The following is a 12,991-nucleotide window of genomic DNA, read 5'->3' as shown; positions in this document are numbered from 1 at the left end:
CCATATCTGAGACTACGTATAGTTATTACACGACCTGCGGTTCTAGTCGCATAAAAAAGCTGTTTAGGACCCGGCGTGTTCACAAAGCTTGACAAATTGTAGGGCAAATGGGAAAGGCTCTGAATAGTTCAATATCACTCATGTATGTACATCTTAATAACTCATTCAACAATGCACTCACTAACTAATGGGCTCGATACTGTAAACCCATTAGAGGCGGCCAAATTGCATTGGCTTCCCCTGTTGTGCTACTTTATATTTTTAAAAGTCAGTTAGCTAAATTGACTCTCGCTAAAAATTTAGCTGTTCATGGGAAGCATACACTGAGCTTTTTGATCGGCTTTTGCCACACAAGATCGCATGAATTCCAGCAGTTTGTCTGCCTGTGCGGAATCAGTAGTTCCAATGGAAAGAACATTACTTTTTGAAACCATTAGAATAATAGTACCAGGGGTTGGTTAGATGAGCCAACAACTGACCTGATATGGTTATGCTTGTCCAGAACATGAAACACTGGTAGCGTTCCTTTAGGAACGCTTCGTTCACGATAGGCATTAAAAAAGGCCACTGTGGCATCTGCTGTTTCTGGGCTAAGGATTGCAAATTGTAGGTCAGTTTTGTACTCTAAGATAGGATAGGATCTTCTTTGATTGTCTGAGTGACCTACACTTCCCATTGGACACTTCCGACGTAGACCGGGAGATATTCATAATGCCTATCCATATTATCAACATCACAGTAATTGACTTCGTGAATACCTATAATCAGATGAAAGCAAGCTTACAGCAGAGGAGAATCTTCCGGTAGGGATTTGAATAAGCCCAGTGGGGATCGAGGCTAGAGGTAGTTTAGACCAGGAAGTCCTGTCGAAGTGCATTTACACTTACCCCCCAGACCTCCTCGTCGGCCGACTCATAATAATGGCTTATGACTTGTCGTCTCAAGGGCTTCTTCATGTCAAACCAGAATGGCACACTTAGGTAAATAACCCCCACGACAGGGGGGTATATTGGGACCGTCGGTGCCCGCTTTGGATCCCCTTTTCATTTTCAGCATTGTCATTCAGCATTGACAAGAAATTTCTCACCTGCAGCATATACGTTCATGGCAATGTGTGCACCACCAGATGAGTGACCTAAAAGCACGACCCTTTCTGGTGATCCTTTTCCGTACTTAGGTGCTGCAATATTGTGAAAAACCCATTCTCGGACCAGCTGCATATCATCGGCTCCTCCGGGGTAAACGACATTGGGAACTAGCCGATGATTTGCCAGCACCGTGACGAATCCATGCTGTGCGAAGAAATATCCTACATTCGCCCAGCACTGGTAGGAACAGGTTAGCATACGAAAGGAATGTTGTCGTCGTGAATGGCAATACCTTTTCACTCCATCCTTTGCCTCCGGAGAAAAAGCCTCCTCCATGAACAAAGAGCACTACTGGTTTCTCTTTTGGTGTCTTTTCGCGAGGAAAATACACGTCTAGTCGATTGCGTTCGGTTGAACCATACTGCTCGTCCTTCACCACGCCAACACTATCAGGAGCTTGGGAGTAAAGCGGTTCGTACAGTTTCCTCCAGACCTTTAGATCATTAGCTCGCAATTATTCTCGTCTGGTGGGCCTTGGTTACGTACCTCGTCATCTCCAAGGTCAAACTTGGTGGTATCTTGTGCTATTTTCGCGAAGATGTTCTCCATATTGTTGAATTTCTGAGCTTTGGGCTTGGTTGTTTTTATTGGAGCGAGCTTTATTCCATGAAATAATATCATGAATGTGCCCCTGGGATGGCCATTATCCGTGCTCCACAAGCTGCTGTCAGCAACCCGCCCTTACCCGTGATAACTGTAATCGCTTTTCCGGATTGACTATCTTGAAACTGGAGACTAAAAATTGGTATAATCGATTTCATTTGACAATGGCTTCGAGATTATAAAGCCTTGTCCCTTTTGATCGTATGAATGACAGGGAGTCCATTCTATTCTGTACACTACGCCAGCATGTTAACAAGGTGAGTCAACATATCGATTTTATGAACCTGTTCTCATCTTTCCAGAGCCGAAGTTAGCCAACATAGTTCGAAAGAAAGATGCTTGGTCATCATCAAAGGGATGATATACGACCTAAGCTCTTACATGCATTCCCACCCTGGAGGATCACATATCATACGTAGATATGCCGGGCGGGATGCAACAAAAGCTTTCGAGCCCATCCATCCAAATGGCGTGATCGAGAAAAATCTACCTCCTGAGTATTAGCTTCCACGACTTTGTCACCTTGCTACAAAATTGATGTACTAACATAGAACCAGGATGAACCTAGGCGCCGTTGCAGAAACGGACATGGGTACCACACCAGTTTGCTTACCAAATGAGATCCATTCTTCAGAAACAAGTCTCGTGAACAGCTCCACTTCACTTTTGAGATCTGTAGTTAACCTTAACGACTTTGAAACTGCTGCATCCCAGATACTACCCGCCCGCTCATTTGCCTGTGAGTTCAACCAGTGAAGATAAGCAAGCTCCTTTGAAAACAACTAAGCAAAATCAGTTTTCAAATCTGGGGCTGAAGACGAAGAGACTGTTGCATGGAATTGCGATAGTTGGTATAATATTCGCTTTTGCCCGCGAGTCTTGCGACCTATCCGAAGTATTGATTTAACCACCTCCATTCTTGGAACAACATATTCGGCGCCGTTTTTTATTTGCCCTGCAGGGGGAAGTAAGCTTGCACATCCGAGCGGAGATCTGACTCTTACACAAGCAGCCGGGAAGAATGGCATACTTCACTGGGTACCTAACAACACAGGCTGTGGGCCAAAGCAATTGGCGGATGCGCGTACAGAAACACAGACACTATACTGGCAGATTTATGCTATGGAGGACCTTTCTGTAACAGAAAAGGAAGTCAAGGATGCTATTGATTTAGGCTACCGAGCATTCGCTTTGACTGTCGACGCGATTCATGTCGGCAAACGCGAACGTGATTTACGTTTAATCATCAAGGTATGCATGAATGCATTCAACAGTTTGGAAATGTGGATAGCCTTATTAATGATGACCAGGAGGAAGACCTTGGTGCAAACCAAGAGGATGATGATAATGGATTTTCTGGCGGCCCAACAGTTCCTCGGTCGTATGTCCCCAATTAGCTCCATTTGTTTCAATGCGGATTGTATCTCACAAGCCACAGCCAAGTTTACACAGATTTTGACTGGACATCTGCTGTCTCATGGATGCGAAAGATAACAGATCTCCCAATTGCGATTAAGGGCATTCAATCATGGGAAGATGCCGCGCTATGCATGAAGCATGGGGTACATCCGTGGCTTTCAAATCACGGAGGAAGACAGCTTGAAGGTGCACCTTCTGCTCTTGACACACTTCTAGAAATCCGGAGAAACTGTCCCGATGTCATTCGCCATTGCGATGTCATTGTCGACGGAGGTATAAGACGTGGTACTGATATTGTCAAGGCTCTTGCCCTGGGCGCAAGGGGCGTCGGGCTGGGGCGATCATTCCTTTATGCCCTAGCATTTGGTAAGCCAGGTGTGAACAAGGCAATCAAGATCCTTGAAAACGAAGTCATCACGACTATGGCCTTGCTAGGGGTTGGGAGTATTGATCAGTTAAGCCCTGCCTATGTCAATGTAAGTTCGGTTGCTCCAAGGAATGTCCTATGAAGCAGTATTCGCATTTACTGACTAAACAGGTCGATACTTTGAACTTTCGCAATAAGCGCCCGCGTTACAGCTCTCGTCTCTAGATGTATACATGTAATTGCTCCAGATTGATTACTTGTTCATGGTCATACAACCTATAGGGAGTTGGAAATACAAGCGATACTTTCATATCCAAGACCTCCAGAAAATATGAATTGACATATATAAACGTAAGCAGGAAAGAATCGGAAAATGCCAAGAATATCAGATGAAACTGGAATAGATATGACATAAATTAATAGCCAAAGCTGGAGCTTAGAACTACTAGCTACTACATAGTTAGTATACAGTAGCTTCTCAGATCAATTCTGTAGAATTACAAGCCCACAGTGATAAAGATTAGAAACCCATTGGCAAGAGTCTCAGCTATGTTGTTTATTCAAATGAAAAAAATAGGTTTACCGCATACCATTCCTCTCTTTCGCAGATACATTTAGAACGGCAAAACAAAGGAAACCCTCATAACACCAGCCTTGACGTTTTATTATCGTTATGTTTAACCACAGCTAAGCTGTGCTCAAGGCTGGACTTTACCTAATAGTAGGCTGCACATACTTAGCCGTTCCAGTAGTCTCCGCACCTTTCTTACTTTGCGGGCCCTCGCTTCTGGTCACGGCTATTGCCCGCATGTATAAGGCATAATGATGAAAATCTATTCTCCTACGATTTAGCCCCACTGGGCATTTCCGGCCGGAAGTCTACCATCGCAAGTACCCCAGACACTGTCACAATCAATCTCATACCCGGGCCAACGGCTTTACGGACTTATCGAAGCATCGTCTGGGAATTTGTTGACACTTTTCTCGGCCTCGAGGTCTGGTGGTTCCTCTAGCATTGTCCAATCTCTCGTTCATAAAACCCGGCAAGGTCATTTTTCGATTTGTCAATTGTCTCAACAGTCAATATCTCAAAAGTCAATAGATTCTATCAGATCAATCTGTTCCAGAGAACACGTGAACGAGAGAGCGAACTAGCAATGGACGCACCTTCCAGCCTTCCAGTACCAAACATGCAAGAGCATGCGCCGGGGATTTATCTGGCACAACCCCTTTCACGCAAAGGCGTGGGTCCTGGTATGATTATAGTTTCTTCATCACCAGATATTGGAAAGCTGCGTCTTGAAAATGGAGTCCCTTCACCACTCCTGAAGTGGGCTGAAGAAGGATACGCAGTAGTGGCAGTGTGTCCGGGGGCTTTACAAGGGGATCAAGACGGCATTGCATCTGCCATAGAGGCATTATCCATCTGCGAAAGCTGTCAACCTAAGGGAAAAGTTGGAATAGTCGGTAAGTGGCGACCCGATTAAAATACTAGATCTTAAAGCTGATTTTCGGTGTCAGCGTATGATCCGAAAGCCTGGTCAGATGTCATTAAGGCAGCAAATGCTTGCCAGGATATTGTGGGAGTAGCAGTCTATGGAAACGTGGATTCATATATCCCCAGTCCATTATTCCCAATGCTCCAACATTTGGCTGGAGCATCCTCAACAGCCAAAATCGTGACGGAAAGCGAGAAACCTCTAGCGTACGGATACGCTGCTGTCAACACACACCAGTTTGCCACTCCCTTTCACCCAAAATTCGATTACGGTACCGAAGCTGTGTCGCACACTCGAAATCTGAGCTTCTTGAAGCCTCTAATAGGGGGGGCCCTATTTTGACCTAGAAGCCATCTGGGAAGAACATACGTACCATGAGTTTGAGACGCGCTCTGTACCACACACAATGGCAACTATGGTACAAGAGCCATACGTAAATCATATTCCTACGGTATGAGCGAACCTGCCTGGCATTGATTCTGAATCCTTTACCAGCAACCTGCTAATTCAGTCATAGTTGACCGGAGGGATTGGAAGGGCTCGTCTAACATCATTTTATCAGAATCACTTTATTTTTAATAATCCTGCTGACACAGAACTTGAGCTGATAAGTCGTACGGTGGGTATCGATCGTGTGGTTGATGAATTTATCTATAAATTCACGCACGATATGCAGATTGACTGGCTGTAAGACATCTCCATGTTACCTTTCACCTGCTTGCTTTACATGAACTAACCTGAAGCAGATTTCCTGGCATCCCACCCACGGGTCGCAAAGCAGAAATTCCTTTTACCGCAGTTGTCAACGTGAGGGGCGACCGGCTGTACCATGAACACATCGCCTGGGACCAGATGACTGCTCTCGTTCAGGTAGGCTTGATGCCGGAATATCTTCCTTGGACACACCCCGTACCGTCCGATATGCAAGTAGATGCTCAGGCCAAGCTTGTGTATCGAGTACCGGGGGCGGGCCGAGAGACAGCGGAGAAAATGAGAGATAAGAACGCTGTGGAATCCAATCAAATGTTCAAGCACGGTCTGCGAACAATGGACACTTTTCAGCCACCGGTATCCACAAAGCTCGACTAAAATATACTATGTACTTCACGGGCGAGAGCCGCTAGCAACTGGTTGCCAAGATCTCTGGTGGTGGCTGCCAAGCGACAGAAGAAAGGGACGGCTAAGGGATGGATATGTTCCTTATCTCTCAAGTTACCCGAAATTACTGCTCATCCTTTCATCCTCGAGAAACATTCTTTCCCCTTAAATTTGCGTAGATACCATTTTTTTGAACAGTGGGAAACACACAAGGCTTTCTTTTTTCTGTAGGAGAAAGTCATATTATGAGAGCTTATCCCATGGCCAACCTACCGCGGTAGTAGGGCCGTGTAATGTATTAAATGCCGCGACGGATACCATACTTGAATAACTCCTCTTTTTCGGCCTAGCACGCTCAGTCATGACCCGTTCTGTCGGGCCAGACTATGTAGAAGGACTTCATTTCCCCGCACTATTCGTACAATGCTCACATCTACTAATTCAACCTCGTACATTGATTCAACGGTTCTAAATGCACTGCAATCAAGCAGCTACTTAGTATCCACGCCCAAGCACCGAATGGAAAAGATTCGAAGTCCCAAAAAAATTAAAAAGTTTCGGCATAAGTCTCAAATCCAAGGTAACAGCCCTCATTGCTGTCTTTGAAGAATCGAGAATCTGGTAGAGTATTTTAGAGGGAATGTGAAATCCCATACTGTTCATGTATGGCAATACACAGACCTTCATTACTTAGAAAGTTAAGTTAGTTAGATTAAAGCGGGGTTCATGTTGCGAACTTGTCAAGTCGTAGAAATTTTGATCAATACTGCTGTATTAAAGCTTGGATTCGAAATACACAGGAGCTACTCGACTGAAAATCTTGATAAATGATCAAATATACAATCAAATATAGCCAATTGAATTAAAGCTTAAGCCTTTTTGTACCACTAATAACGTTCCTCATACATATTGGTCTTTCCCCATGGAGACTTCAAATTGGCCCCCTCAAAAATTTCAATGTTTTGGTTCTCCAAAACCATACAACAAATACTTGATACAACGTCATTTTGATACTGGGGGACTCAATCAAAAGCACATATGAACTCGGGCGGATGCACTTCATCGTGCGGGGTATCGTGTCTATAGCCCAGCCTATCAGTGACGAGACAGATAAAGGATAGATAGAACTCAAGCAAAACCATTCATTCCCCCAGAATCCTTCCATCAAACGATTTACCTGTCCCTGATGGGAGTTCTGATTCTTCAACAATCAGGAATAGACACGTTGGAAATTGGCAATGCCACGTCCAAAAGTACGTCCGGAAGATCGACAACGATCGAGTCACGCATGTCAGACCTGCAAGGCCCTGAAGATACGGTGTGACTCGCAACGTCCATGTTCCTCGTGCATGCAACGCGGACTCGACGATGTATGCCAATATTCTGGAATGGATCGTCGTAGACGGAAACTTCGTGCCGCTTGCAATACCCATAGTAACTCCATTAGACGGCAAGATGGCTCTTCACCGACACATGGGATCGCGGCCATTGGTGATAATATATCGCTTGAGTTGGATGGCCCTGTTTCTGGTACCAACACGTCCGAGTCAGAAAATGGTGAACAAATTCCACCTTCTGCTTTCTTACAAGACCACTTGCCTCTAGAGTCAAACCAGTCGTCCAAAGGTACGAGACCAAGCCAGCCAATATTATGTTATTGGGTATCTAAACAAGAGGTCTTAACAGTCTACGTTGGCGAGACCTCCGCTCTCTCGTTTTTACATTTCCTCCGGAAGACAGTCAAGGCATACGTAGGTTCTGTGCCTTTTACCGATTCAGAGCGATATCACATTGTTATCGATATGGATCATTCTCCCATAGCAAATGTGGATTATAAGGTCCAGACTAATCAAGTCAACTCATGGATGGATTTTTATTACGAGGCAGTACGTGTCAGGATCATTCAAGTGAATTAATTTCTGACTCTCTTACAGACAAACGGGATCTTGGACCTCTTTACACCCCATGAGGTTGACACCCTTTTAGCAGTACATATTAATGCATCTCGCTCCGCAACTAACTCATTCGTGAGGCGGGAGGATGTCGCAGCAATAGGGGTTGCTCTAGCTATTGGTGCACAAGTCAAAGGCTCAGAAGAAGATACCCGTATAGCGAATGGGTACTTCCGTCGCGCACGACAAGTAGCTTTTGATGATATGTTGATGGGCCAGAACATTGGCACAGTGCGGCTTTTCCTGCTAATGGGATTCTATATGCTGGGCGCCTGCCATCGCAATGCTGCATCGATGTTCATAGGTGTCGCTGCACGAGCAGCCATTAATCTTGAGCTTCATATCCCCGAGGATTACACCAATGCTCTTGCCAAAGACAGCAGGTAAGTTCTAATTACTTTTTCCAAGGCCAATCAATAGTAGACGTTGACAGTCCTTGGTAGACGAAGAACCTGGCACAGCATGCGTAACCTTGATGTCCTGAGTAGCTTTGTGCTCTCCAGACCGAGAAGCCTACCCAAAGTTCCAAGTATACTCGACGGTATGGAGGGTTTGGATACTGAGTCAGCGTTTTGTGCGATGGGGAACGGTTGTACGCTACTCGATGATATTGTCGATACCCTCAGCAAGGGTAAATTGCTCGATATTGCCACGGCCGAGGAACTGCTTCTCAAGCTTCGAAAATGGGTTCATGGTCTTCCGCCAACTCTGCGTCAATTTCACCATTTTCCCCATAACCTACCAATCTTTGAACCTGGAGATAAACAACGGCTTATGACGAAAATCCACGTTTCCTGCGTGTATTATTTTGGGGTAATCTTGGTCACTCGGCCGTATCTGATCGCATACCTGACCTCACGCCTTCGCGGTAAAGCACCGGATCATTTAATTAGTGACCCAGAGGAGGCCTCCGATGTATCTCTGAAGAACAGTAAAGTGTCCAAGATGGCTCAGGTGTGTGTTAGCTCATCTTTGTACATGATTGACATGTGTCGAAAAGCAAAATCCGCAGGACTCATTTTTCGAAACTTTTGCCTACTCAAGTATGTTCACTTTACCTTCATTGCAGAGCTAGCTACTATTGGTCCTGGTGATTTACTCGTCAGACAGATGCTGATGTATACTTGTAGAGCCTGGATCTTTGGAGCCGGACTCATCCTAGGTTTTGCTCTGCTTGCCGGAGAACCTCGTCGTGACATAGAGAGTCTCTTTGAGAGCACACTACTTCTTCTTGACGATATTGGCCAAGCTAGCCCCCAAGCTCGGCTCTACCATCAAATTCTTACTAGCTTCTGTGATGCAGTTGCCAAATACCGCAGCCGTGTTGTGGGAGAGCTTTACCGCACAGTGCAAGACTACATGGACCAGGTTCTGACCATTGACACCAACATGGACGAGCATTCAGGTGTACACACTGAAGACAGACAGATCGTGAACAATTTCCTGGACGACGGCTGGCTGGCTGGTGCAATATATAGTGTCGATGCAAGCACTATGGCACTGGATCCGCGTCCTAGCACAAGTCAGCGCTTGCAGCCTGTCACTGATCCTGAAAATTGGTGTGACTTAGATAATATGCAGTTGAGCGGGGATCTGCTAAATGATCTCGAGCAATTTGATCAGTTGTTCTGTACTATCGAATGAACTCGTGTGCTGGTCAGTATTATCACATGAAACTCTCTGTCACCCAATGTTGTATTTTTAGTGCCATTTTCTATGCGCGAACAGAAAAACCAAGTCTACTATAATCACTACCTTGGGAATTTACATCAACACAGCTTGGTACCAGCTCACCTGTTCGATTAGATCAGCTTACATTTGCACAAGGACAGCGTTCGATGTAACTAAGGCACGGTGAAATACAGTCAGGCTCATTGCATCTGCACTTTTTAGTAGGATGAAAATCGAAGGGCAGGGTTCTGACGGGCATGTAGACTACTGGTATTCAGAAGAAAAAAAAGGACCGGCAGCAAGTGAGTTCAAAAAGGAAGTCTAGGCATTCCGTGAGCGATGGAGCTTGTCCATTCGTAAAAAGTGTAATATACTTCTGCGTAATATATGAAATATTACTATACAGAAGAAGTCATAGGTTCGCCTCGGTAGAAATTCCATGGAGATTAAAGATCCTTCTAGGAATTTATCCCCGCTAGAGTACATAACCCTATTTTTTGCTAGAGAGTTCGTTTCCGAAACGGGCAAGAAGACCCCGCCCAAGGCACTTTTCATGACGGAATAAGCCGTTCTCATTCCGTTTTGAAAAGTGCCATGGGCGGAAATTGGGAAAAAGAAATGTTCAACGTTCGCTTATCGTCCATGTCAAGCTAGGTGATTCTGTAGTTGGTCTCTAATAAGTAGCCTATTTCCGCACACGTAATTTTTTCCCTCCACCAGCAGTCTCTCCCCGAGCTAATTTCTTGCATTCTTTTTTATAACACGGTCGACAAACCCACTCCAAAGGAGTTTGCGAAATGCCCACTCTCGCAGCATATCGAAGGCTCTAGTGGAAGCAGGGGTTCAAGTTGTGGGTGTGGGTCGTGTGGACCTGCGCTCACATATAACCAATATAACCAATTAGGGACATTTCCGGTCTGACATACCTCCACATACTTGACCAGGGCACGCTCAGTCGGCTAAGAGACGTGGATTCTGATATATATCATGCAGAGAGCCTTAAGTTTATTGCTGACCACCTTGCGAGTGATTTTGGGCATTAAACTTGGTACATTCTTATGGATTTCAATTGATGATGAGTCGCCTAGCTGCTGACAAATAACCACTCAACATTTACTTTAACGTCAGCCCTGTGATAATCTAACAATCACCACACGCTTTTTCTGAACCTCAGAATTTAATAACACTGTATTGAATATACGTTTCATTATGGGAAGTATTTAACATGACTACTGCTGGTCGATTCTGTAAGTGCAGTACACATGTAGTTGTTCCCTTTTGACGTACGTGAAGGGATTAGAGCGTTCAACTCTCGAAAACGAAACTACGTAGTGCCTTGTAGAGGCCCGCAGTGAGTAATCGTGGCCTTACTGCTGTTGGCGTGTCTTCGTTCATGCAGTCGAATGATGACTCCCAATCTGCCTACTGTTTTCATGGAACTACGTCATCCTAAAGCACCCATTATGCATGCCTGGATCCATGAATCTCAACATGGATCACTACAGAAAGTCTCCACGTCCATTTTTTGAAAAGGATATGCTTTCATTTCATATAACTCAGCTCACAAGCCGGATCTGAGCTGAAGCCAAATCAGCCCCATATGAACAGGGCTAATGCCCGCAATAGGTCCCATATTCATCTGACCAGCATATAGTCTTACAAGTACTGATTGAACCAAGAAACGGCCTGGAAAAAAGCCTGCTCCTTAGCCCACCTCTGAATCCTGACGTTCATATCGCCGCGAATTGTAAAACCGTGGGCCACACCGCTGAACAGGTTGATTTGCCAGGGGTGTCCAGCCTTAATGAGGGTGTTCTCGGATTCGTGGCGGAGTTGGGTGGTGAAGATGGAGTCGATTTCTGGATACTGTTAGTGCTATGGCTTTGGGGGCTGAAGGTAAATTAGGTAGTGTACTTGGAAAAGAACATACCGGCAGCAGCAATGGACAAGGGGCCTTGGATAGCGCCTAATTCCTCGTGGGTGATGAAGGAGGGGTGGGCGGCGAATCCAACATCGACCTTTTTGGTCATCAGAAGGCGGGTAACATACTTAGAATGGCCCATTAGAAACCCATATTCATACCCATTGAGGTAAGCCCGTGTCAGAGGTTATGTAGAAACTTACCTTAGCGCCAAAGCAGTAGCCGATAGCACCAACGCTCTTCGCACCCAAAGTCTCCCGGACGTACCTAATTGACGCCTCAACGACGGGGTCGACGTTGGCGGGCTGGTGCTTGGGAAGCCAGGAGGGTAGATCAGCCTTGCCAGACTCCATATCAGCGACGCTGATCTGGTCACCCTGGAACAGATCCGGGATGGCAGTCAAGTATCCAGCCTTGGCGAACTCGTCAGCGAGGAGTTGAGAGTTGGGGAAGATGCCGAAAATGTCGGTCAAGAAGACGATGGCCCTCTCGGGAGTCTTGTTGTCTTTGGGGTAGGTGATGTAGGTGTTGACTAGATAAATGAAGAGGGTGTTAGATGTTAGCTCGGGAGGTACAATTGTGCAGCCCATCTGCCGGTGGTTTTTTCTCTCGAGGAATAGTTTTCTTTACTCACCACCATCTATGTTCTTCACCTCGCCAACAGGAGTGCCCTCATGCTTGAAACCAGTAGCGCAGCAGGCGGCAGGGGGGGGGGTTGGAAGCCATTATGTCGAAGGCAGATTGGGGTGGACTATGAGTGTTGAGGGGGAATAGAATGCAGATGTTGAAGAAGTGAAGAATGGTGTATTAGGGTATTGGAGCAAAGGAGTGGTTAAATATCAACCGGAGCCTCTCCAACAAGCCTGACACGGTCCGAGTATACTTTTGTAAGCTTCCATCGTTGCTATTGTCTGTGATCCAATCACAGGACGTATAGAGGGGACCCGATAGACACCAAGTGGCCACGCTCTTCATAGAATTGATATTTCCTCCTCTCCCCACTTGACGTTGCATGTCGATATTGATAATTTACCAACGTCTGGTTGAGCAGCCCTGTCACCTAGAGTCATACAAGACCTATTATTGCAACTGCTATATCTAGCTGTACAGATTGAATTGATGGCACAGGTGGGTTTATTGTCAGTATTAATGCCAAGGCCCAGTCTCACTCGTGTTTTCATCAGTGGTGTAATTCTCAATTTGGAAAGAGAAACATTCCAAGCTGTCAAGCTCAGCACGGCAGCGGCTATAACCCACGTCACCTTTGACGGCGGCTAAGGGCTAATTGATGTTAATATAGATAGGTTTCGTTG

At 45.6% G+C, this 12,991-nt stretch overlaps 5 protein-coding genes across 5 annotated transcripts; 3 read left to right on the top strand and 2 right to left on the bottom strand.

Annotated features, from left to right (window-relative positions):
• Nucleotides 1–210: 210 nt before the first annotated feature.
• On the bottom strand, nt 211–1,697 carry N7469_002371 (alpha/beta hydrolase; the record flags this gene model as incomplete). The annotated part of the gene is made up of 9 exons (XM_056641291.1): nt 211–251; nt 323–420; nt 480–590; nt 668–715; nt 785–837; nt 888–1,039; nt 1,088–1,325; nt 1,381–1,581; nt 1,635–1,697. The coding sequence occupies 9 exons, from the start codon at nt 1,695–1,697 to the stop codon at nt 211–213; spliced, it is 1,005 nt and encodes a 334-aa protein (XP_056503785.1).
• Nucleotides 1,698–1,997: 300 nt separating this feature from the next.
• Nucleotides 1,998–3,762, top strand: N7469_002370 (oxidoreductase; the record flags this gene model as incomplete). Its single annotated transcript, XM_056641290.1, has 6 exons — nt 1,998–2,008; nt 2,309–2,490; nt 2,548–3,002; nt 3,062–3,132; nt 3,190–3,646; nt 3,709–3,762. 6 exons carry the CDS (start codon nt 1,998–2,000, stop codon nt 3,760–3,762), a joined length of 1,230 nt encoding a protein of 409 aa, XP_056503784.1.
• A 932-nt stretch (nt 3,763–4,694) lies between these two features.
• On the top strand, nt 4,695–6,125 carry N7469_002369 (uncharacterized protein; the record flags this gene model as incomplete). The annotated part of the gene is made up of 5 exons (XM_056641289.1): nt 4,695–5,004; nt 5,059–5,307; nt 5,384–5,487; nt 5,554–5,723; nt 5,783–6,125. The coding sequence occupies 5 exons, from the start codon at nt 4,695–4,697 to the stop codon at nt 6,123–6,125; spliced, it is 1,176 nt and encodes a 391-aa protein (XP_056503783.1).
• A 1,247-nt stretch (nt 6,126–7,372) lies between these two features.
• On the top strand, nt 7,373–9,730 carry N7469_002368 (uncharacterized protein; the record flags this gene model as incomplete). Its single annotated transcript, XM_056641288.1, has 4 exons — nt 7,373–7,760; nt 7,821–8,020; nt 8,069–8,469; nt 8,530–9,730. The coding sequence occupies 4 exons, from the start codon at nt 7,373–7,375 to the stop codon at nt 9,728–9,730; spliced, it is 2,190 nt and encodes a 729-aa protein (XP_056503782.1).
• Nucleotides 9,731–11,413: 1,683 nt separating this feature from the next.
• On the bottom strand, nt 11,414–12,268 carry N7469_002367 (uncharacterized protein; the record flags this gene model as incomplete). The annotated part of the gene is made up of 3 exons (XM_056641287.1): nt 11,414–11,616; nt 11,688–11,805; nt 11,882–12,268. The coding sequence occupies 3 exons, from the start codon at nt 12,266–12,268 to the stop codon at nt 11,414–11,416; spliced, it is 708 nt and encodes a 235-aa protein (XP_056503781.1).
• Between the last annotated feature and the right edge of the window lie 723 nt (nt 12,269–12,991).

Source organism: Penicillium citrinum, assembly GCF_028827155.1.
Source record: "Penicillium citrinum strain IBT 23319 chromosome Unknown utg000002l:1.0-3833315.0:1.0-3834789.0, whole genome shotgun sequence".
NCBI lineage: Eukaryota > Fungi > Ascomycota > Eurotiomycetes > Eurotiales > Aspergillaceae > Penicillium > Penicillium citrinum.
This window is presented reverse-complemented; position numbering and strand designations above follow the sequence as displayed.